A 23,913-nucleotide genomic window follows, 5' to 3' on the forward strand; every position below is an offset into this window, starting at 1 on the left:
ATTTTGTTTGCATTTTGCACTTTATTAACCATTTTGGTGTTTGCTGACTTATTTTTGTGTTGCCTAAATGTGTAAATGCTTTATGATATTGAGCGTGCGCGCGTGTCCAGCCGCAATAGAATAAACATGCATTTTGAGAAATGCTAAAATGGCAATACGAGAGAATAACACACACACACACATATTTTAATTGCAGTCAAGTACATTCCACACATACTCAATAATTAAAACAGTGAAATTCAATTGGCTGCAAAAACATGTCATCAAACAAACCAACAAGCAAACAAATCAATGCCACACAATGACATTGAAGTGTTTTATTATATACTGCTGGAGATGGAGCTTTCCGCTCATTTCAAAGCTACATAAGCGAAACAAAAGCTTTTGAACATAAAAAAAACCTTACACATGCACGTATACACTTCAGTAGCAACATTTGAATTAAAATTTAACACATGAACTTGAAATCCAACGGAACTTTTTTTTTCATGAAATTTCATTGAACTCGTCAAACCACCATGTGATCCATCTCATTACAGAGACACTTGGCTGATGACGAAAATTAAAGAAAAAAAACATATATTTTTTTTGGTTCATGTAAGAAAAGTTCATTTAAATGTTAGTAATGAAATTTGAAGCTCAAAGAGGATCGAATATTTTCAAAACATTTGAATTGATGATAAATCAGAAAATAAGTTTAATAACAATAAAACGTTAAAAAAATAGTGAAATTTTCTTTAAAAATACATAAAACAATATTATATGATGCCATAACATTTGAAATTCTCTATATTTCCGTAATTTGATGGAAAAAAAATGTCGGTTGCGGTAAATATTTTCTACATTGTTACTATAGTAACAAGTATATATACTTCAATTAGCAAATAATAACCGGATTACTTGATTTTTTCTCTCTCACTCGAAAATTCACTATTACCTCACGAAAAATTTATAGTGAACAGCATTATCGTCCCATTGAAAACAATGGACGCTTCTCTCCCTGCGGCAATCTAACTTAATTAATACAAAATGAAAAATAAACAAATTAATCATTAGCGTAGAATTTAGCAAAGACAATCAATGTTGTAATCCACCTTAACAAACAAATGCTTTCATTAAATCCTCAAATGCCTCAATCCACCGAATGGAATCTGCACACATACAAACACTTATACACTTTTACTTAGTCTAAGAAAATGATTTAGAAGAAAAATAACAAACAAACAAAAGGATACTGTGTCAAATGTTGTTTAATCATTTGAATAGAACTAACAACAACAACAACAATAAAAACAAAATTAATTCAATGTCGATGATATTTTATATGGTTTAATTAAGTATATACTATAAAGTGAAAAATCAATACGTATTATAAAATATATTGAATGTTATGTAGAGAAATAAAATGCATTTCTTTAAAATAAAATGCTATAATAAAAGTTTGAAATAAGATGAAAACCAACCAACAAACAAACAATTTAACAGAGAATATGAAATAAGAATTGTAATGAGAAGACCCTTTGCAATTTAGAAAAGAAATCAATGTAAGTCACATTGTTGCACACTAATTATGAACTAAATTTTGATCGTAAAAATGCTCCACGTATATTATTTAGTTTCAATATAGATGTTAACTGTTGATCAATACTGACATTGAATTGTAAAACTCTTCACACTCACAAACATACACAGTCACACACACACACACACACACACAAACACTCACTCACCAAACTCACAACCAAAATCAAATAAAGTGAATGAAAAACTAAAATCGATTAATGTTATTTTGTTCTAAACAAAATTTTATATAAGAAAAATTGAATAATATGTATGAAATATCAGCGAGTTGGCACAGTTTTATTTCGAGCTCGGTTGATTTATTCATGAGTGCAATGGTTTTAACAATGCTCGTGTTCAATCCAAAATAATAATATTTTGAAATCAAATATATATCGGATAGATTAGTTTGATTGCATTTTTATATTAAATCAATATCGCGAATGGTCGATGGACGAAAACGGAAGTGCCAGTTTCGGCTATGGTAAGTATGTTCGTTATGCCAAAAATGGTTAAAGATATTTTCATAGTATCGCCATAAATCAGCAAGCAATGAAGCATTTTATCCATGAAGTTCATATCGCGTCTTTGAATAAATGATCATAACTGTTTGAGTTCAATGCACAATGGCATTGAATTCAACATTATCATCACGTCTCTATGTTTTCTATTGCAATTTTCAATTTATACATGCACATTCAGACAAAACGTGATTAATTATGTGGAAATTACAACTTTTTCCTTTTTTAAAAAAAAAAAATAATAATTTTCACATGAATTGGCCATTTTAATGAACAATTTCACTTTTGAAACCTTCTTAATGTTTATTAAAAAAAAAAAAAGAGATTTTGTTTATAATCCATTGGTCAAATGATATCATTATATAATTGTATGCATCATGGTTAATCACGGTGAAATGTTAAAAGAAAACAATATTGAACACCGAGAATTGGATATGCGAAGAAAAAAAAACACAAGTTGAATGATCTCAACACCGCGGTGTCTATGTTGGTGAGTACAAAAAAAAATGTGGCATTAATTAATGTAGTGCCCAATTGTGTGTTTGTGTGTGTGTGTGTGTGTGTGTGTGTGCCGTTAACCCATACCTTTATTTAAATAAAAGAGTAACGGTCATATTTGAGCCAACAAAATATCAATTCATTTAAAAATTTCGAATGCATTACGCATTGCTTTTATGATGTTATTCATTTTGAATACATGATTTAGAGCCAATAATGCGACGCAGTTGTGTGAGTGAATGACCAAAAAGAATCGCTTGCGTCAAAAATCAGAACAGTGTCAACGCAATAAAAACACAAAAACAATCGAGTGGAATATTCGAAATGCTTTCACATAAAAAAAAATGTACACGCTTTTCTGGTTCGAGACTTTATCAATTGACACCGATCACCACTATAGTTCAGGTGACAGCGATCGCGGCATACTTTACTCGGTCCAAAAATACACAAAACTTGACACAACTTCGAAAAACAATCATACACATCATCAACTGTATAATTTTTATATGCAATTGCGCGCACCGCAAATCATTATTGTTGTTGCTGTCGTTTTTTTGCGTTGAACATTTTCGATGGTATTCATTTCATGATATTAATTATGTGGTATCTCGTTATTATTTTGTGCATGCGGTGAATTTTAGCCATAACATTTTAAATATATACACATACACAACAGTTAATCGGCGGAAAGGAAAGCAACGGGCCAACTATTTAAAGAAAAAATCATGTATAACATACACACAGTACACGATTATTTGGTAATCGTGTTGAGAATTTTTTTATCATAAGATGTGTACTGCTCGTATAAGTGTGACGTATGTATGTCGGTCTGAATGTGTCTGAATGTGTGTATTGGCGCGCTTTGGATCGTATTACTGAGAAATGGTAAATTGTAAGGTAGGGAGTGAAATGCGAATGCAGTCGAAAGACATAAAGTCTTTTTCTTCTTCTTCTTATTCTCTTTCGTCTTTTTCTTTGCGATATGTTTTGTTTCGACCCGTGCCAAACGGAACGAAACGAAATACACAAAACTTACAACGAAAACACACTTATATATTTTATCGATTTCCATTTCGATTGTGTGTATTCTTGTGCGAATAGGAGAGAAGAAAACGAAATACACAACATAACATCAATTTTCTAAACACTTTTCCATCGCGTTGAATATTTGAATTCATGGTGTTTTTTTTTTATCGTAAAACATTGATAATGGTTTTGTTGTTTATTATTTTCAATTTTGAAATGACATCATATACCAAAACAAATGGAAGTTGTACTAAAGATATGCACACTACATTTTCTCAAAATGTATATGTTTCTTTCAATATTTCTCATGGTGTTGTTCGGTGTATCTAACTCTTTCCGTGAGATTTATTATGTTCAACTACGCGCAAAATATAATCAGGTTCGTCTTCGAGCTCTTGCTGCAATGAAAAGAGAAAAAAATGCGCCAATTGCTGATATTACCACATATATTGAGCTATATAAAAAGCTCGTACATCTATAGTAAAAGCAGCAACAGTAGTAACATCAACGACAAACACGACCGAATTCATTTTCATGCACACATGCTGCGTACACAGAGAGAGAGACAGGGAGAGACAGACACTGTCAGACACATGCATACACCATAAACTTCACTACACTACATCACAAATGAGTGAATAAATGAATGAGCTCTAACGTAATACGATATGCGAATTAAATCATTATGTCATTAGCCATAATTCAGTTGATGTTTCGCTGCCAACTGCACTAGTACGCACCCAAAACGATACACACCAAAGTGGTAACCGATATTTCGATTAACGCCGAAAATATAAACCGAAATTTTGTTAAATGGTCAAAGTGTTGTTGGTTCTGGTATCGCGTGCATGTACACATACAATATAAACGAAATTTTCCCGAAAAATACACATATTTCCTTTCTGCTCAATCTACAGTGCAAACGGGTAAACGAATACGAATTTTATGGTTCAATTTGATTTTGATACGATTTTATCGGAGCCAAAAACGTAATTTACACAATAAACTAAAGTGCATATCGATATACAACGAGAGTTTGTAATTAATGCAACTGAATTGAAACTTCTGTTTGTTTTATTGTGCACAACCGAAATATCGGCACATACGTTGAAATATTGCAGTGAATATACCATACGCACATACAGACAGTATATGGATTCAAAATCCGAATTAGTGTTTGCATTTAAATCAATAATGGTCTTTTGCGGTTGTTGAGGTTCTGATTGCTGGTATGAGAACATCCTATTTTCAAAAGTTAAAGCCGCCCCCCACCCACGTATTCAATATATAGTACAAGCAAATAGTCTAAACGAACGAATATGAAACAAACGACCGACCAACCAACCGATACAATTACATACGTGCATTGAAAAGTTTTTGATGTGAAAACTTCGGCTAACCATTGCGCCAGGTGAAAAGTTTTCGATTAGTTGGTGATTTGTGTGCGAGTTGTGAGCGCTGGACATTTTCGCATTTTATGAACATTCCAATTTCAATTCTAACAACTAGTTTAGCTACCAAGCAACTGACCCACAGCAATAGCAACAACAAAAACAGCGTCGATGACGACAAAAAAGCATACTCAACATCAACAACATCGACCAATTTTATGTTGACTCAGCAGCTTTAGCTTTCAATGTGTGTTTGAGATTTTCGTGCGGAAAATTTCGATTGACAATTTTATGTGAACGCCAGTTGAGTGCATTTGTATAGTACGAATATAGATTTTGAAATCATTGATACGGAAAAAAACATTGAATATAAATAAACACGATGTCAATATTAACGTGTAGCATTTTTACACTGACACTGATCAACACCATCAATCGTAAGTACTCACATGAACTATTTTTTGTGGCAGTTAGATTTCGCATTTTTTTTTCTCTGTCTCTCTTTTTCTCTCAACGTATGCCACACTCTCGTTACAAATTGTATCAATATTGTAAATGATTTTGGGTAAACAACCAAATAGAGAGAATCAATTGGAGAGTGATACAAAACTATTCTGATTATGGAATTTTGGTTGCCTTGTAACGTATTGAACTCAATTATGAAAAAAGTTTGTTTTTTCGTGAAAGATGTAACAGAGCAGTAGTCGTGCTCGTCATTTTCAAGGCTACTGTATATGTTTACATGTGCTTCCATATAGTTTGCAATATCACACCGCACCAAGTTTAATTATATTTGATGATTTGGGTGTTGATAATGAAGCGCACCCATATGTAATTAGACCTATGTGGGTGACATCTAAATTGACAATATATAATTCAAATGGTAATTAATTTGTCATTTGTTCTGTGCGTATCTGTCTCTTTCTTTCCTGTGTGTGTGTGTGTGTGTGTTTGGACTTAGTGATCGATGCTCAAGGGCCGGTAGCTACAGCATTATTTCTTGGTGATCCAGCACTTTTCAATACAACACGCGAAGATTGTATATGGAAACGCGGCAATGATCGAGACCAATGTCCAGATCCGGATATTACGATGACACTTTTTCCACCGAAAAAACTTCACGCAAGATCAAAGGTAACTAATTATAATCCATTCACTTCCTACTTGTTATTATCAGCAGTTTTGTCGTTAAGTGTTATTAGTGGAGAGTTGAAATGTAAAAAAAAGAAAACATAAAAATCTGTGTATCTAAAGACTTGTACGCAACGAACCTTACACCGCCAGTAAATATTTGTTTGCATGTTGTTTTTTCTACATCTTCTTAAATAATAAAACTTTCGCTTGTCTGCTCCACATTTCACACAGGTAGACATCACTCAACGTGATTGGTTACGAAACAGTGGCTGGAATCGCGACAAGGAAAATGTAATTCTAATTCATGGCTATGGCGGTAACGTTGATGCAATACCAATGTCCGTTTTGAGAGATGGTATGAATTTCACATTTTTATATTAAACTCATTAGAGATCGTGGATGATTTAACCGCAGCGTAATTTATTTATTTGAAAAATATTTCAAACCGAAAATTAAATGTGAAAATTCCATTACACACTGCACAGTGCCGTCAGAAAGTTTGAGACCAAGCTTCTTTTTTTTTTCATATTGATGTGTCATATTGAGTGTTTTCAATATATACAAACATGTAATTTCGTTTATGCAGAAAACAATAAATATGTGTATTTAAGTGCAGATTTTTACAATTTAGTGTTATTTTATGACAAAAAATCGATGTTTAAAATTTTAGACATAAAGTTGACAAAAAAGTTGATAGTTTTTTTTTACATAATTCATTCATGCAGATTTTGTAAACAATGCGGAATTTCATACAGAAATTTTAATCGAAGAATCTTTGAGCAAAAACAAAATATATTCCAGAAAATCAAACATGCAGCTCGCTTTATTAATTGATGTGTTTTCTATCCGCGAATAATAGTGCAGATTTCGCGAAGTGGGTGGCTGAAGTAATAAACGTAAAATTATTTGTTAAGTGTATGTCTAGCTGCATGGTTCAATATAGTTTTCTGACATAACGCAAAAAAAAAGTTACTTGTTGGAGTGGCTCTTGGTCTATATGAAATTGTATGACATTTTTTTTTGCTTGGTCTCAAACTTTCTGACGGCACCGTACATTGTTCAGTTGTATATGAATGCATTATCTAGATTACGACTCACGGATTTCGATTCAATTGTTTGGAACTGCGACTTGAATTTATTTGGCGTAGCTTTATATACAAAAAAGTACAATTATTTGGTTTTTTCTTGATTTCTTTTTTTTTTGTATACATTGTGGCTATTGTTACATGATGAAATGTTAAACACACAACAACAATGGTGATGACGGCGTTGATGATGACGACGATGACGATACAGCCTACGTGAATCATGGCGACTACAACACATTCATGGTTGATTGGGGGGTCCTATGCTCACCACCTTGTCAGTATAATTTTGTATAAATTTTCCGATTTAATACTCAATCTCCGATATTTTGTGGACACCAACGTAACCCAATGTTGTATGCATATTAGGTTATATTGCAGCGGTACATAATCTCAAACCTGTTGCAAAATGTTTGGCGCAGGCCTTTTCATTTTTACGTAATTCTGGTATGCCGGTACAACATACAGTTTGTGTTGGACACTCGTTGGGCGCTCATATATGCGGTTTAATGGCAAATTATTTAGATTTTCGTATCGAACGGATTATTGGTAAGTTCTCCCATTTTTATGTCTTTTATAATTCCATATCTCGTTTTTAAGATATCCGAAATCGTATTTGTTTTGTATTTCTTACGCAATGACGAAAAAAACTTTCATTTTCATTACATTACAGCTCTTGATCCCGCTCGTCCATTGATAGCGCCTGGCATCAGCAATCGGCTAGACAGTGGCGATGCAAAATCAGTTCAAGTCATGCACACCAATGCTGGATACTATGGCGAAGGCGGACGTGTTGGACATGTTGATTTCTGTAATGAAAAAAAAATGCACGAGACGAAATGAGCGAATATTATTTCTAATTTTTATTTCCTCTCATTTTTAGGTGTTAATGGTGGCAAACGACAACCGTACTGTTCTACTACTTCAAGTATGTGCGCACACATTTTTTATATATTTATTTCACTTGAATTCATTTCAGCATTTCAAAAATGCCATTTTTTGTGTAACTCGTTCAACATTTTTATTCGATTTCTGTTTCATTCAACCTCAATATTTTGCAGACGCGAATTTGTGCAGTCACATTTGGGCAGTGTGCTATTTATCGCAAAGTATCTACGATAGTTCAATCTTGAATGCCGAACCATGCACACGAAGATGTCCGGTTGGTGTTCGCAGTTTCCGAAATAATCGATTTTTGTATCGGCAATCGGTCGGTTTCGACATTCCAATGGGTCAACACACTCCAATGAAGTAATTTTCCAATATTGACATTTCTCTCTTCTATCTTTTCTTTTTACAATCTCTCCATCTTCCGTCTTTGCTCTCATTTTTATCTCTTTCTTTCTCTCAATTCTGCTTGACGTTGCTTTCTATCTTTCGCTCAATTCACATTTTTATTAAAATTTTATGACTTCATTTTCGTTTTGTGTGTTTTTCTTCTTTTTTTTTGCAGTGCATATGGGTCGTATTGTCTGAAAGATAATGGAGTACCGTTTTGCCCATCCGAGGCACATCCAATTGGCGATGCACGATGTTGCATTGCACAAGGACAGGATGGTCTTGATGAAATCAGCTTTCGAAGCAATTCGATTGAAACAATGGTCGATTTAATGAAAACACGAGACAGAACCTAAGCATACAGCATATTTTTTTTGTTTGGATTTTTTGCCAAACGAAGTTGAAAGTCCTTGTAAAATCGTGCTTTTCCACTACAGCTCATTTCACATTTGTCTCAATAACGAAAAGCAATATTAAATTGTAAATGATTTAGACTAGATTATCCAATACTATTACCAATTTATATGTTTGCTTACCATTTTTGATGCCAACAAATTAATCCATTAAACTAGATGTAGAACCAAGTTTATGATAAGAAACTACCTTTTTTTACTCGAAAATTAAAAAACCATTGTGGTAAAAATAAAATGTGCGTTTATTTTTCGTTCATATGGATTTCGCATTTATTTTTATGTAAACATATTAGTAAGACTGCAACATCGTCGACTGCCAATTTTATTTTTGTTCATTGAACAAAACGGTCGTTCCGCTGCTGATAAACAATATGAACCGCGAGCACTAGATGATCGAAAGTGAAAATAAAAATCAAATTTATTTAATTTACTATTTGAAATATATCTTGAAATCCGAATGGAAGTGTTCGTTTTTTTTATGTTTCAAAAATCTTTAAAGTTGAAGTTCAATATTTCATAACAAAAGATATCAAACCTGCTGGACATGTTCATGCCAATCAATATATTCTCGGGTGCATCGCTTCCAATTGTATTTTCATTAATGGTTGAGTGGTCTGATGGATTTTGAAGCAATTGGCCAATTTGAAATATGCTCAAGTGAGGGCATGTTGCTTTACACCGTTTAGCTTGCATGTGATGCTCATGATCAAACAGACTTTGTGCTATAAAACACAATGCATACAAATGACTACAAAGATTTGGATCTGTTCAATAAAAAAATTGAAAAAAAAAAACCGTCGAAAATTTTTTGATTAGAAAAAGTCTTGGAAGATCGAAAATCGTATAGAAAAATAAATTCAAGATAAGTTTCAACTGTAATAAACCAAATCAACCGAAATGAATGATTATTGGTAAAATTCATTTCATACTTTGAGAATTTGCGCAAAATGGTTGAATATTTCCATTATTAACACACACATCGGAGTGACCGATTGTGCCCACATCACCATAGTAGCCGGCATTGGTTTGTATTGTCTGTACTAAATAAGCATCACGCCAACTCAATCGGTTTGAGTTTAAAATCAATGGAAGTGCAGCATCCAAACCTAGAACATGAATGAAAATTACACTAAAACTATGCGGATAACTTTAAATTGAGTGGTTTGAAAGATGAACACATTTTTACGTTACACCAAATGATATTTTATACTATTTCTCTGATAAATTATACTTGCCAATAATTTTATTAATGCGAAAACCAAGGTATCTTCTTAATAATCCACAACCATGTGCGCCCATCTACACCAATTGAATAAAATAACCAACAAATAAAATCTCATTCATATCTCTGTCGCTCCACAGTGCAAACTGTATATCCTCCGACAATGAAAAGGGTAAACAACATACCGAATGTCCAATACATGTGATGCTTCGCTTATGCATGCCGGAATTTATAAAGTTTCGAAGGTAAGATGCCACACAATTACTGACATATTTGATGTTTTGTACAAGAGATACGTCTATAACAAATAGAGTGTATTTGTGAATTACATTTTATTACATTTAGACCAACAAAACGTACAACAAGGAGCCCTTCCGACCGGTCCATAATCAATCATGAAAAAGTTATACTGGCCATTCTGTATGAAAGCGTCACGCATCAACAGTGTTGGTGGAGAGTTATCACCACCCGCATATCCATGGATGAAAATTATATTCTCTTTCCGTTTATCCCAGTGTTTGGAGTTCACCAACCATTGGTCATTCGTTGGATTAATCTATCATTTCAATTTCAAACATTTATACATTAATAGATTAAATGGATTTTTTATGAAAAATTACTGATAACTAAACCATTCCGAAACCATTCAATCCGGGCTACGGAATTTGTAATGCTTAAAAAGCTATACATTTGAAGGGTTTTCAATACGGTATAATTAAGTTGAAATCGAGTATGAAAGCTAGTTGAATTGGACACTTCAATGAATCACTCTGAATAACGGAACAACTGGCTGCCATTTCAGACGTTTTATACCGAATACAACTCTTGGGGTTTTATCGTTAATCGATTTGCTATTTATGGAATGTACAATTTCATTCGTATCATCATCCACTTCCATCATATCGACAATGAATATTTTAAATGTGCCCCAATTTTGGAAAAAAAATAGAGAGAATATTTTTGAGACTAGATTTTTGTGTTGTTTTATATGCGAGTGTATATGTTTATATTCATTGTCTCGGTTGTAGCAACTTTACCGAAACTGGTTTGAATAATTGATAATAAAATTGGAAAATTGAATACTTTTTCCTTGCCTATTTGCCATTTAGTTATGAAAACGTCATCCATGTAACATCGGTACAATGTAAAACGACACAAAATGAAAAATTGATTTTTGTGTAACAAAAAACCCAAATAGACTATACGTTTTGTTCTTTCATATTCAAATACTGAACATAATGTGTACGTGTGTGGGAGAGTATTTAATTTTAAATCGGAAGAACATCATTTAATAATGAAAAGACTACAACTTTTGATTTCGATTTCAATTTTACGAATCATTATTAGTCGTATCCATTTTCGTTGTATGTTTGTTTTTCGTCGCCCACTGATTCTGTGCACCAACCGAGAGCAACAAAAATATAAAGCGTAAAATGGAGAATGAGATTTATTTGGTTGATATAATCTTTTGGTATCGAGATTAAATGCTTGGCGTCAAAGATTTGGTCCATTTTCGGCAAATGAAGGTAATTTAGTATATGCCAAAGTATTAATGAACACATATACAAACAAAATGATATCATTAGCACGGAGAGGGGGGGGAGGGGTGGTAAAGAGAAATAAAAGGAAAAAGTAAAAGTAAAAGTATAGATGCGTCTGGCAAAAAACGGTGAGATATAAGATGCACACGCACGCAAAATCAGCATGGGGTTTTCTTCATTGAAAAAGAAATGTGTTATTCTGCGAGTTGGAGTTTTTGGAAGATTTTGAAAAGTTGTTTTAAAAAATAAAGTAAATAGGGATCCCGAAATCAAAAGTAATAATCATGTTCCGTACGATGCTTTCATCCGATTACTAATTATCTTAATTACCATATTTTTTTGAAATAATTCAGCATAGCAGAGGCACACACATATACAAGCACTCAGGCACTCATATTTGCTCTGACTTTATTCAGTATACTGCAAAGTCCTTTATATAACTGAGATCAGAATTTTTCGTGTGTGTATGACCCGTTAGCGTTGATAAGCTAATATATTTTTCGTTTCTTTTTTTGGTGCATCTGTGTGTGTAAGTGTGTTCAAAATGAAAAAGGAAAAGTTTGCTGAGGCAAACAAAATGGTCTTACCAACTCTTCGGCTCCATTGGAGTATAGCCAAATTTTAACGTCTTTGGTACAGAGTTTGTGATCTTTGAACGTATTACGCCAAACACAATCTTTGTGTGTTGTATTGAAAAAATCTCGAAAACCCAGGTACAGTCCATTGTCGACGATATTGTCCAATATATTCACTGTGCGCAAACATAATGAAGTGAAAAAAAGAAATAGAAAAAAAAAACAGCAGTGAATTCGAAATGTGGTCGTGAGGTCAGTTGATCTCTCAAAATATATGCAAAATACAAAATGAGCATTAACACCGTACAGAGCAAAGCTGTTGTCAAAATGGCATAGTTCACACCACCGATGAAAAGGATTAGGCCGATTTTCATTTCAAATGGATAAAATAACATTCACTAATGCATACACACATACACACTGGATACACAGTATTCACATTTACAATTTCACTGTCGCAAATGTTCAATTTACCCCGATATCAAGAATGGCACTGATACACACAGTGAATGTTCACACAAAAAGGCTAACACACATTCTCATCTATAACAACACAACAACATAGAAAAATATTGATCGATTTAAACGACGTGCGATAAAATAACAAAACTGAAATTGAATTATAGTTGCTCCATTGATTTACTCCCCGTATTAAAATGCAAATGCAACACTTGTTTATCCATCAACACAAAATGGCAAAATCCGATAAGAGTATTTCTTTAGCACGTGATTTGATTGAAAACGGTAAGGGGGGAATGTTCGACCGCGCGCACGACACAATGCGAGAGATAGAGAACGAGAGCAAGGGAGAAAGCAAGATATTGAAATATATATACATCTCTATAGAGAAAAAGAATACGGCGAATAAACTGAATAACCAACGAAACACTCATTCACTCATTCCATTTTGCGCAGCACTACAGAAAAACCACCTCACTTTGGCTTTTTTGGTTGTTGAATGCTTTTGGTTTACGCGCAAAAATTCTAGCTTGCTATTGTGTTCGATAAAAGAATTTATGTTGATGTTGCTGTTGCTCTGCTTTAAGTGTGTTTACACTCCTGATGTAAAGTCACTGATATGTACGCATAATTGGTAATATCGCGTGTGCGCGTCATCATTTCACGATGCGATAACTACTTCAGCAATGCTTTTGTTATTGTCTCTCCATGCTGTGCACAATGCATACTATATTATGCGTTTGCCTGAGCGTGAGAATGAGCGAGTGAACTGTGTATTTTGTTATTCTTAAATGTTTTTCTGTGGCTATAAAATACTGTGATTCGTTTCTTCACATTTTGCACTTATTGAATGCCAAGATCTTTTGCATTACTAAACATTTATATTTCAATACACACTGAGCAATGACTATAGCATACAACGTCAACGAAAAAGAAGAAGACATAATCAACGAAAAAAAAAATCAAATAAACATAGTATTAAGCGCATTCGATGTTTTCACGTTCCATTAAGTTTCATAAATTTTGCACATATTGTGAGCACAATACCGATGCGCACACAATGACTTCAACCTGAACACTGTGTGTGTGTGTGTTTCAATCGGTGGTTTTTGTCGATTGTTTAACCTTAAAATTTATTATAAATGCCATCGTGTCGAACATACCACGATAAATATTCGATATCGCGATTTAAAACAATAAAACTGATAAAATCGAATATATTTGGTTGTTGTTTTTTTTTTTTTCATTTTATAAATAATGCATCCAAAATTCGATGTGGTAACGAAAAACTACTCACTAAAGCTAACTCAAAATTGTGCCAATCCGCATAAAAGTGAACGTTTGAGAACCTAACCCATTCGACACAGCTGAATTGAAATGTATATAACGTGTAATTTTAATTTAAATAACTAAACGTAAAAACAAACATTTGTTTATTTACTATATCTTTACAAAATGTTCTTTTATGAGATTCAGTTTTGTGTCATTTTCAACATACGGAAGTTTTGTTGAAAACTTATAAAAAAAATGAATTATTTTTGCGAAAAATACACGGTAATAAATGATGGACTTTTTAATGATCTTTTGTTCAATAGCACAAAAGATAACTGCAAACAACACCGTACTCATATCTCTCTATTTCGTATCTATATGGAAGATTAAATACTCTTGAAAGCTGACCTTAAACCAGGCTTAATACGAGAAAAGAGAGAGAGAGAGATAATAAGGGCGAAAGAAGCGAAGAGAAAGAGAACGAGCGGTATATATTTGTTTGAAAAATTAATAATAAGCACGACTCTAATTGAATGAAATATCAAAGCGGTGTGCAGTGGCATGTGTGTATAAATTGACTGGTTTTGATTTCGCAGTCATTTTGTCGCTATTGTCGATGACATTCTTCAAATCGTATTTTTTTTGTAAATACAATGTAAACAAAACCAATAATGAATATGGTGTTCATTGTACAGGGTGATTTGATAAAAAAAATGTTCGAATTTTGATGCGAAAAAAAAAAACAATTTTCGTTCTTTTTCAATTCAAGACTTCGACGATGTGAAAAGAGTATTAAATATATACAAAAAAGAACCTCATAAATTACCACTTTGATTTTTGTTGTATTTTAAATGTTTTATTATGAATCACCTTGTTTATGTGGAATATTTAAGTATAATAAATATGCTTCTTGCGAATTTTTTTCTGTTTATTTTTTTTCTCACATATCAGTTTTACGTATAAAGGTTTCCGAACTTTGACTGTGTCATTTGCAAAAAAAAAAAAATGAAGACGACTTTGCACAACTTTGTGTTCAGTGAGTTTCGTATTTATTTTTTTGATCAATCATTCACATTCACAAACAGACATACACACGGCAGACTTCGCTAATATCGCATAATATTTCCTAATTAACTGGCAATTCAAAAACTGTGTTGTGCTTGACTTGATTACAATTTTCAAGCATCTTCTTCTTTATTTCACTAATTTACGAAATATACTTGAAATTTGATTGATGTGTCTCGCGAGTGCACCATTTACCCTCCATTTCCATATGTTTATTCAGCGAAAGACTTTATATTATTAGTTAAGCTACAGTAGCAGCAGCAATAAAAAAATGAAAATAAAACGGTATTTAATTGTATTTGAATTGAAAGCTGTTTCTTTATAAAGCTAGCTCCTAAAATATGTACATTTTCGATGACATTTGAAGTGAAAAGTATGTTTTGGTTTACATAAAAGATGAAAATTGGCGTTTTGATTACATGCAAGTCAAAAAAAACTAAATTATTTGAAAATAAGCTAAAAATATCGTTGGAAATCAATATTCTATTCTATAATTTCATTTTATATAGTATTTTTGTTGAAAGAATGCGCAAATAAACTTCTCAAAATTTAAAAACGCACCACTCGAATCGAATCATATACATCAAACGGTGTTGTGTTGTTGAATATAACGTCAAGAAGTTTGTTTTTTCCTGATGCCAACGTATTTTTCTCATCAAATGGATGAAGCTAAATTAATGTCGAATGAATATCTGGTAGTTTTCCATTGTTCGGACTGAGATGAGGTTCATTTATCTGTAGAGTGTAACACGTTCCTCTCCACATTTTTTTTTGCACTCAGAATAATAATAACAACAACACTAAAACAAATATTCAGCATGCGATTTGTAGGCCAAAGAAACTCATTATCATTATAAGTAAATTCGACATTTTAACTTTGCAACCTACAGTGGCTTGTACAGTTCATGGTCTCAATCACTGGAAATGCGTCTATAATGTCTGAAATGAGAATCTGGTTTTCTTTCGATTTTCGAGATGATTTACCTTTAATTCGGTTAACATCTTATGTGCGCACAAAAGAGAGCTGGTTTGAAAAGCCTCCATTAACTCTATTGATAACATTTTTCGGATTGAATGAGATGTGCTCGCGAGAGTGAGATGACGCGTAAAAAGGGCAGATACAGATAGATTGAAGAGAGAAATAGGATGAGAGGCCACAGTAACAATGGTTTTCTTGTCAGAATGAACTTTTCTCATCGTCATCGTTGTCGTCTGGTTTTTATTAAAAATGCTACGATTGCAAACATACGTTGTATAAAGTTCATTCTTGATTCACGCAAACTTTCCTTCAGCTTTCATTTGTCATGTCGCAGTGGCTTCTTCGAGTGTGCAATTTTCGATAATATGTTCTATGCGATAGAGAGTGAGTGAGAGACCATAACAATAAAATGCAAAAGAAAGCCAACGCTTTAACACTGCAGAGAGAAAAAGAGCGAAAAAAAAAGTATTCGAGCGCAAAAGAAAAGAATTAAAACAAAATGAAATGGAAGACCCAAAATGTGAATGCCAAACGAGAACAAAAAAAAAAACTAAAATAAAATCCACTGACCAAAGTGGATATGCGATTACATTGAAGTTCTGACAGTTGCATTCAGTGTCGACTTGGTTTTAGCTACGAACAGTGGTCACGGTCATCACGTATTTTATATACACATTTCGGACAGCTATTTTATTCGGGTTTGTTTCTCGTATTTTTCTGTTCATTGGTTTGTCGTTAATTATTGAACGCGTTGTTATTCGTTGTAGAATTTTCGTTCATTTTCCGTGCGCTCGGTTCTGTTATATGCAATTTATAAGGCTAGGAGTTCTTGTCTATGACATCGTCGTCGTCGTTGTAGTCGTCATTATCGTCAAAGTGTACGTTCTTGATTTCATTTCATAGATTTCAAGCTAAAGAGTCTAATAAAATCACTTTGACACAGTTTTTCGACCATTTATTTTCTGCAATAATTAAAAGACTTAATCGGTGCAAATTTTGTAAGCGTTCTGCGCGTTTATACGGATGCAGCTGTGCATGTACTCACTTTACATCGTACACTTCGGCCCTAATGCCGTACTACATATACCGTATACAAGTTGTGCAACTGAAATAGTTACACATTGAGAGATTGGGTCGATTACATTTTATGTGATGATTTTCATTGAGCATTTTATCAATGTGGCTTCGTATATTTTGGCGAATTAGTTTTTTGGAGGTGAACATTATTTCGAATGAGAACCGGATAAATGGGAGAGCAGAGAGAAAATGAGCACTCGTGAAACCAATATGCCAACCAATGTTTACTGTGAACTGCATATTTACCTTTGAAATGAATTTGAGTGCAGAAATATGTTCAGCATCGAAATAATAATCATCATCACTTTACACAATTGAAATTTCAACATACATTCGGAAACCTTTTTGAATTAGCGAAAATCTTAAAACTAAAAACCATTTCATAGAAATTCGTGGAAGTCAAGTCGAGATATTTTTTCCAGTTCAGCTTCTTGCCGGTTTGAAAAACATCCATTTCATTAGCACGTAATAAAAGTGATGTGAGAGCGGCAAACAACGACAACGGAGACGATGAACGAAAAAAAAAATTAAAAGCATTTTCGTTTCGACCGCATTTGATTCATTTATGGCAAAAATATAAAACGTATTTAACGACATTCTTCAGTATAGTTCTGTACGTTACTTTTCTGTACTTTCATCGTGTCGTTCTCATTCTATACGATCATTCACACTTGAAGAATGGTGGTCGGTATTTGAGAGAGCTATCATATTATTTTCTGTATATCTTTAGTACTCGTCTCACTCTTCCTCAGGTGGGCGTCAGAAACCTCTTTCAAATAAATTTCTACACTTATTTTTTTATATGCGATGTGTGTGTGTGTGTTCAAGAAAAATAGAGTAAGAGTGTGAGAGAGAGAGCGCATATAAGCCCGTTCGACGAACAAAAATTGATGTGTATTTTACAAGAACCGAAACTTATAATGTTTCACCCAAAACTAAGCGTGCACTCATTCACGTTAATTAAATGCTTTCTTTTATTTCTGATTCGCTTTGTTCGGGTTTGTTTTAAAAATGCTCAATTGAAATGATTGTAAATTGAAACTGAAACGCAAAACGAGAGAAACGGCGATGTGAAATAAGTGAAAAACGACAGTACACATAAATATGGCAATTCTTTTATGAATGTGCACAGAATTTCCATTTGTGGAAAAATAGTAAGCGTTTTCGGGTGAATATCTTGCGTAATGAATGAGAGAATTTGTGTGGTTTTTTCAAAGGTACACGCACCGTCATCACCAGCCATGTCGGCTCATTGCTTCATGTTCCTGCAAAATTCATCATTGTATTCAATGTGGTTATTCTTGTTGGTGGTGATGATGGTGACGGTGGTACCGACGGCAGCTTTGGCAGGTGGAGGTGACCACAAATTACTTTTCAGTTAGTACTGTCGTCACTCTATCCTCCACTTCTCACTCTTTCTCCAGGTCCGTTAAACCGCCAAATTCATATGATTCTTTTGCGCAACTAACAAGCACATAGCATGTATACATTGTCCACATTACATATGGGAGTCTCGAGTGCGCGTTCGCGCTCGCGCTCGCACGAATACTCAACACATCATTCACGTACGTTCAGCATACAGAACAATTTTTTTCAATTTTTTTTCAATTTTTTTTGTTTCTTTCGTTTTATGAATGGGTCTAGTCATTACGCGGCCAGAATAATCAATTTTGTTTCAAAACCATAAAGAAATGAAACGCACAAGCGTTTGAGCGCATTTTTTTAAACAAAAAAAAAACTGGGAGAGTCAATAGCAAACTAGAAATTTAAAACAAAAAAGTGATAAACCACAAAAATCTTCAATCTAATTGACACACAATATCTGAAATTGACACACAATATATCTAAATATATGTGAGTATTTTGATTTTCTTTTTTCAAATAAATCACGCTATGCTCTCTCTTTGTTGCAAAGAAGAACCGACAAAAAAATGAAGACGAAGAATATGAAGTAGTAAAAGAAGACAATACACATCTCCTTGTTTTCAGCAAGTACTTAGTTTGATTAACGTTATTCAATTGGTTTCATCTATTGTAAGCGCACGGAAGACTTTCAACATTTTCAAATATAAAAATTCATTCATTCTTTTTCGCTGTTCGATCGAGCATTTGGTGTGTTTGTGCGTTCTTATTTTTTTTCTTCTTTCTCTCTTTTTATATATAATTGGCTACCATATCAAGAACTTATATTTGATTTTGCACTCATCGAATCCAAACAAAAAGTTTTTTTTTGCTCTCTTTTGGTGCTGCAATTGAGTGCAGAGGGAGAGAGGGAAAGTATTTATTTGGCTGAGTTGGCGTGTAATTTATTTTATTGATTTATTCGGGTGTCATTTGGTAATTGAACGGTGAACTTCGATGGAATTACGAGAAATGAAGTAGAAAAAAAAAATTAAAAACGAACAAGTGGCGATTTGCGAAAAAAAAATATATAGAAAAGAATGAGAAAAAAATAAGCGAGCATAATTGTGTCGGCACAAGTGTTTGATTTAATTCGAAAAATATTGGTGAAGTTGACTCAGAAATTATACATTGAATAGAGCAATTACATGGAAAGACGTCTTTTGACAAGAAATATCAATTAAAAGTTCATTTCATTTAATGCATTAAGTTTGAAGGGGACAAAAACAGCAGCAGTGACTAGTGGCAGTGGCAGTGGCAGAGGCAGTGGAAGTGGTCGCAGCAGTACAAATAGCAACGTTGTGCAGTAAATGAATTGAAATTACCATGCATAAATCTGACAGAGAAATTACTTGCCGCTTTGGCATCGAGTTTGGTCTTAAGAGGAGTTTAATCCGCCTTGGCCTTATTTTACTTGTCTTTTGTAAGTTGAATGCTCTCGTTTTGCATTTGGTTTTTCGGTCGAAAGAAAGACAAAACCAAAGCAGAATAAGAGAAAAAAGAGAACATAATCGGTTCATGACATTGATATTTGCAAAATGTTACTTCTTCGTTCTAAGTTTTACAAATTCTCTCTCTCTCTACTTTGTTTTTTTTTTTACTAAAATTAATTTCACTGGTTTTCTATGTTGCAGCAATGTTACAACGGCCATCAGTCGTTCAATGTGCATTCCCATTCCATTTGCCGGTTAAACATGAGGATGATATGCCAAACAAATTGGATAATAGACAGAATCGACTGCAAGTGAACATTGGTCCATGCAAGTGGATTTTTAACGAAAAGTGCCCAAATTTGGATATAAAATTTTATTTGTATACACGAAAAAATCCACAAGATCGCCAATTGATTCATATCGACGAAACATGGGAAAAGTCCAATTTATCTGACTCGAATTTCAATCCAAACGATGCAAGCAAAATCATTTTGCATGGTTATAACAGCGATATGTTTCTGACACCGCTCATTCAAATGAAAGGAGGTATGCATATTACGGTTATGATTTCCACTATAATAACTTTTCAAAACAACAACAACAGCGGTGCAACAGCCAACTGACGGAGTATTTTTGAAATAACTCTCGTATTTCACTCTCCCTTGGCTAGCTGACTGGATTTCGAAAAGTTTTCGAGTGATTTTTACGCGCTATTGCCCGAAATGGATGTTTGAACGGTGTCGATGGCAACAAGAAGCGCAACGCTTACACATCACTCTCCTTCGCTCACACACATGCATATTTTGTTTATGTTTATGTATACATGTGCCGATACCACCGTCGGTCGTTGTTGTTCTTGCTGTTTTTTTTGTCAATGAACTTCACTTACATGAAATATTTTACTATTTTGTAGAATATTTTGACAGAGGTAATTACAATTTGTTCTTCGTGGACTGGTCTGAGCTGGCAAGGGCGCCTTGTTATCCGAGGTAAATTTCTTCTTTTCTCCGCAAATGACATTCATGTAATTTTTTTTTTCAATTTTCCAGCGCCGCATATAACACAAAATATGCTGGAAAATGTATTGGTCAATTAGTCAATCGAATTCATGACGGTGGTTCAGAGAACATCCACATCATTGGGTTTAGTTTAGGGGCACACGTTGCAGGATTTGCTGCCAATGAAGCGAAAGATTTCAAGGTACGACGAATCACCGGTACGTATACACAATATTTTTATAATTCTATCATCATCATCATCATACATGCCACACATATACGCAATGCGTACATATGTACATATTTTATTCACATAAAATGCCATTTGGAAAATCTTATCGAACGAAAACAATACGGCACAAAACCAAATACAAAAACGAATGAAACAACAACAACAACACAATTTTTTTTCTTTTGTGAAAAAGCTTTGGATCCAGCATTGCCGCTCTTTATAAATGCAGCACCGGCCGATAAGCTGGATGCCAGTGATGCCGAATTTGTCGATGTATATCACAGTAATGCATTGGTACAGGGCCAGGTGGAACGTTGCGGCAGCGTAGATTTCTATATGAACGGTGGTATATGTATGTATTTTGTTTTGACAAAGATTTTCAATGCATATGCGCACACACACAAACGCATACAAATCCAAATAAAACAGCAATTATACTGTGCGTCTGCTTTTATTTTCAGTGCAACCGGGTTGCTTTTCCTTTGGATCAAGTGAGTATTCATTAACGTTTGCATCATCATTAAGGAGAATATATGGTTTTCGAATGTGTCAAATTGCATTTATCACTTTTTCGCCAATTTTACATGTGTTTCTCTCTATTTTGTCTTTCATACAGATCCATTTGCGTGTTCCCATCACCGGGCAGCTGACTACTTTACCGAATCGATACAAAGTGATCGTGGATTTTGGGGTTGGCCGTGTAATTCCTATATAAACTATTTGCTTGGCATGTGTCCACGGTCAAATGAATTGCATTTGGGTGGCGAAGATTGCCGTGAAAGTTCAAGAGGAATGTTTTTGATCACAACAAATAGTGAATCACCGTTTGCATCTGGACAATGGACAGTACAACCAACATCAAAGTATCCAACGAATGGACGACGTGATCCATTCTTGGAGCGTATCGATGAGTATGGAAAGCTTGAAAGTGCTTTTAATTTTGCAAATAGTTACCACAAATTATCGACACCATTACCGTCGTCAACGTTACCGGCTGCTGCTTCTGCTGCTACGACAACAACATCAACCGCCAACCACTTTCACTCATACGAACCTCTAACCAACCAAATAAATCAAAACGGGTATGAAACCACAATAAATAACAACTACAATAACAACTTGGATGTTGATAAATCGCGATTCGACCTGTATGACGACGATCTTAAATTGGGTTCAACAACTGAAAGATGGCGACAAAATGATAAATTCATTCTGGTTGAAAATCCGCTTGCATTGGCTCTTAATCGCACAATGCCAGAGCTGTCGTCGTCGTCGTCGTCTTTGGCGATATTGCATCACTATCATCATCAGCAGCAGCAGAAACAGCAGCAGAAACAGCAGCAGCAACAGCAGTCAGGTTCGAGCGATGAATTTCAATTTCCAAAGGTCACGTATCGCTAAAGTAATCAAGATTTAACGTACCACACCATTTGATACGAATCAATGACGACCAACCAATCACGCTCTTCCATATATCGGGGAAGCGATCTGTTTAAAATGTAAAACAAAATGAAAAATAAAGAAAAATTCTATTTATTAATCATAGACATAGCGCTATAGTTAAAAAGAAAATGAAAGAAATAAATGAATCGTCGCCGTCGAAGAAGAAGATAATAAATTAAAATGAAACGAGACAATGAGTAATGAATTTAAACTTGAAATTAACGTAAATAAAATCAAATGAATTCATTAACCTAAAAACATGACAATCACTTCCCATTGTATGTTTTACCTCTTTATTTTGATGTCATCGAATGATGCTTCTTATTGGGGTTTCTTGTGCAAACATATTCTCAATGAACTAAAAAAACACAAGATGTTCTCTGTTTGTTATCAGAGCGATAAAAATTTCTTTACTTTTATTTAATATTATTTATCGTTGCTGCTTTTTTTTGCTACACAATTTCAGTTTCAGTTCAACACGAAAATGGTGCAAAAATTCAATGTCAATACTTGTTTGAATAAGTTAAGACAACATGCGCACCGAGAAACAGAGTGATTTTCTCAAGAAAAGGTAACGCGAAAGAAAAAAATTATGATGTTTGCATTTAATCTACAAGTCGATTATACAAAAGAAATAATAAAATGAGAGAGCGAAAGAGAGAGAGAGAGGGTACATTAAACGAAAAGTTACGTACAGGTGACAGATACATAGCAGTGAATTGTTTGCATGAGCAAGATTGTTTCAGTGTGAAGAAAACAATTCCAAAATAAACAAGCGTAGCAAATAGAGTCGTTGTTTGGCATTCAATCCGGTGAATGTGCAGATTTTCATTAAATAACAATAAACAGCTGATCAAATAGATGCGAAGAAGAACAATGGCGCTTTCGGTATATGAGACGCACTTTGCTTTTCCGTCATTCCTTAAATCGACTACCAACTAACCCACCAGTCTCCATTTATGATTTTCTCTCTCTCTCTCTATCTATCTATCTATCTGTACATGTGCGTGTGCTCATTTCCTCGAGGCTCTGTAACTGACGACGGTGAGTGAGAGGCAATATTTCAATCATACAAGTATGCAGCTATCGCCCGCGCGCAATTTCTGTGCTGTTTTCTTTTTCACTTAATTTTATGATTAAATAACGTTTAACCTAGACTATTTTATGAAGGCGCTTTTGCGTTTACACGTTCACAACATCAATTAGGCATATCGTCCAAAGACGTTTCTGTCGCTCATTGGCAAAGCGCGAGAATTCTTTGCATCACACGCCCGCGACAGCGCCAGTCTTTCTTTTCTCACTCATAAAAT

At 34.1% G+C, this 23,913-nt stretch overlaps 3 protein-coding genes across 6 annotated transcripts; 2 read left to right on the top strand and 1 right to left on the bottom strand.

Annotated features, from left to right (window-relative positions):
* The first annotated feature begins 4,314 nt into the window (after positions 1–4,314).
* LOC116347805 (phospholipase A1 VesT1.02-like) lies at positions 4,315–9,120 on the top strand. Its single transcript, XM_031778540.1, has 9 exons — positions 4,315–5,433; positions 5,958–6,130; positions 6,362–6,485; positions 7,427–7,492; positions 7,585–7,764; positions 7,889–8,026; positions 8,099–8,143; positions 8,277–8,466; positions 8,669–9,120. Exons 1-9 carry the CDS (start codon positions 5,379–5,381, stop codon positions 8,847–8,849), a joined length of 1,152 nt encoding a protein of 383 aa, XP_031634400.1. The 5' UTR covers positions 4,315–5,378; the 3' UTR covers positions 8,850–9,120.
* A 10-nt stretch (positions 9,121–9,130) lies between these two features.
* LOC116347813 (phospholipase A1-like) lies at positions 9,131–13,644 on the bottom strand. Its single transcript, XM_031778548.1, has 8 exons — positions 12,552–13,644; positions 12,257–12,420; positions 10,489–10,684; positions 10,314–10,426; positions 10,142–10,205; positions 9,836–10,012; positions 9,442–9,670; positions 9,131–9,291 (listed from the first exon to the last, which is right to left on the bottom strand). Exons 1-8 carry the CDS (start codon positions 12,637–12,639, stop codon positions 9,183–9,185), a joined length of 1,140 nt encoding a protein of 379 aa, XP_031634408.1. The 5' UTR covers positions 12,640–13,644; the 3' UTR covers positions 9,131–9,182.
* Positions 13,645–16,668: 3,024 nt separating this feature from the next.
* Positions 16,669–22,789, top strand: LOC116346343 (phospholipase A1-like). 4 transcript variants are annotated; one of them, XM_031776347.1, is made up of 8 exons: positions 16,669–16,717; positions 19,637–19,920; positions 20,132–20,476; positions 20,844–20,919; positions 20,980–21,146; positions 21,354–21,512; positions 21,622–21,651; positions 21,777–22,789. In XM_031776347.1, exons 2-8 carry the CDS (start codon positions 19,824–19,826, stop codon positions 22,559–22,561), a joined length of 1,659 nt encoding a protein of 552 aa, XP_031632207.1. In that variant the 5' UTR covers positions 16,669–16,717; positions 19,637–19,823; the 3' UTR covers positions 22,562–22,789. The 4 variants fall into 4 exon arrangements, with proteins under 4 accessions (XP_031632207.1, XP_031632198.1, XP_031632216.1 ...); XM_031776356.1 differs by lacking the exon at positions 16,669–16,717 and adding an exon at positions 19,148–19,208; XM_031776364.1 differs by lacking the exon at positions 16,669–16,717 and adding an exon at positions 19,148–19,208 and having other exon boundaries at positions 19,685–19,920.
* Positions 22,790–23,913: the final 1,124 nt, after the last annotated feature.

This window comes from Contarinia nasturtii, unplaced genomic scaffold (assembly GCF_009176525.2).
Source record: "Contarinia nasturtii isolate CC-2019 unplaced genomic scaffold, AAFC_CNas_1.1 Cnas_scaffold_129, whole genome shotgun sequence".
Classification (NCBI taxonomy): domain Eukaryota; kingdom Metazoa; phylum Arthropoda; class Insecta; order Diptera; family Cecidomyiidae; genus Contarinia; species Contarinia nasturtii.

Excerpts from the sequence above, each read along its gene's own strand:
- LOC116346343 (XM_031776347.1), top strand. The coding sequence starts at position 19,824 with ATGCATAAATCTGACAGAGAAATTACTTGCCGCTTTGGCATCGAGTTT. Across the intron at positions 19,921-20,131 it reads CCTTATTTTACTTGTCTTTT|CAATGTTACAACGGCCATCA; the intron begins GTAAGTTGAATG and ends TCTATGTTGCAG. Across the intron at positions 21,652-21,776 it reads TTGCTTTTCCTTTGGATCAA|ATCCATTTGCGTGTTCCCAT; the intron begins GTGAGTATTCAT and ends TCTTTCATACAG.
- LOC116347805 (XM_031778540.1), top strand. The coding sequence starts at position 5,379 with ATGTCAATATTAACGTGTAGCATTTTTACACTGACACTGATCAACACC. Across the intron at positions 7,765-7,888 it reads TCGTATCGAACGGATTATTG|CTCTTGATCCCGCTCGTCCA; the intron begins GTAAGTTCTCCC and ends ATTACATTACAG. Across the intron at positions 8,027-8,098 it reads TGTTGGACATGTTGATTTCT|GTGTTAATGGTGGCAAACGA; the intron begins GTAATGAAAAAA and ends TCTCATTTTTAG.
- LOC116347813 (XM_031778548.1), bottom strand. The coding sequence starts at position 12,639 with ATGTTATTTTATCCATTTGAAATGAAAATCGGCCTAATCCTTTTCATC. Across the intron at positions 10,685-12,256 it reads CCAATGGAGCCGAAGAGTTG|ATTAATCCAACGAATGACCA; the intron begins GTAAGACCATTT and ends TTGAAATGATAG. Across the intron at positions 10,206-10,313 it reads TCACATGTATTGGACATTCG|ATGGGCGCACATGGTTGTGG; the intron begins GTATGTTGTTTA and ends CAATTGGTGTAG.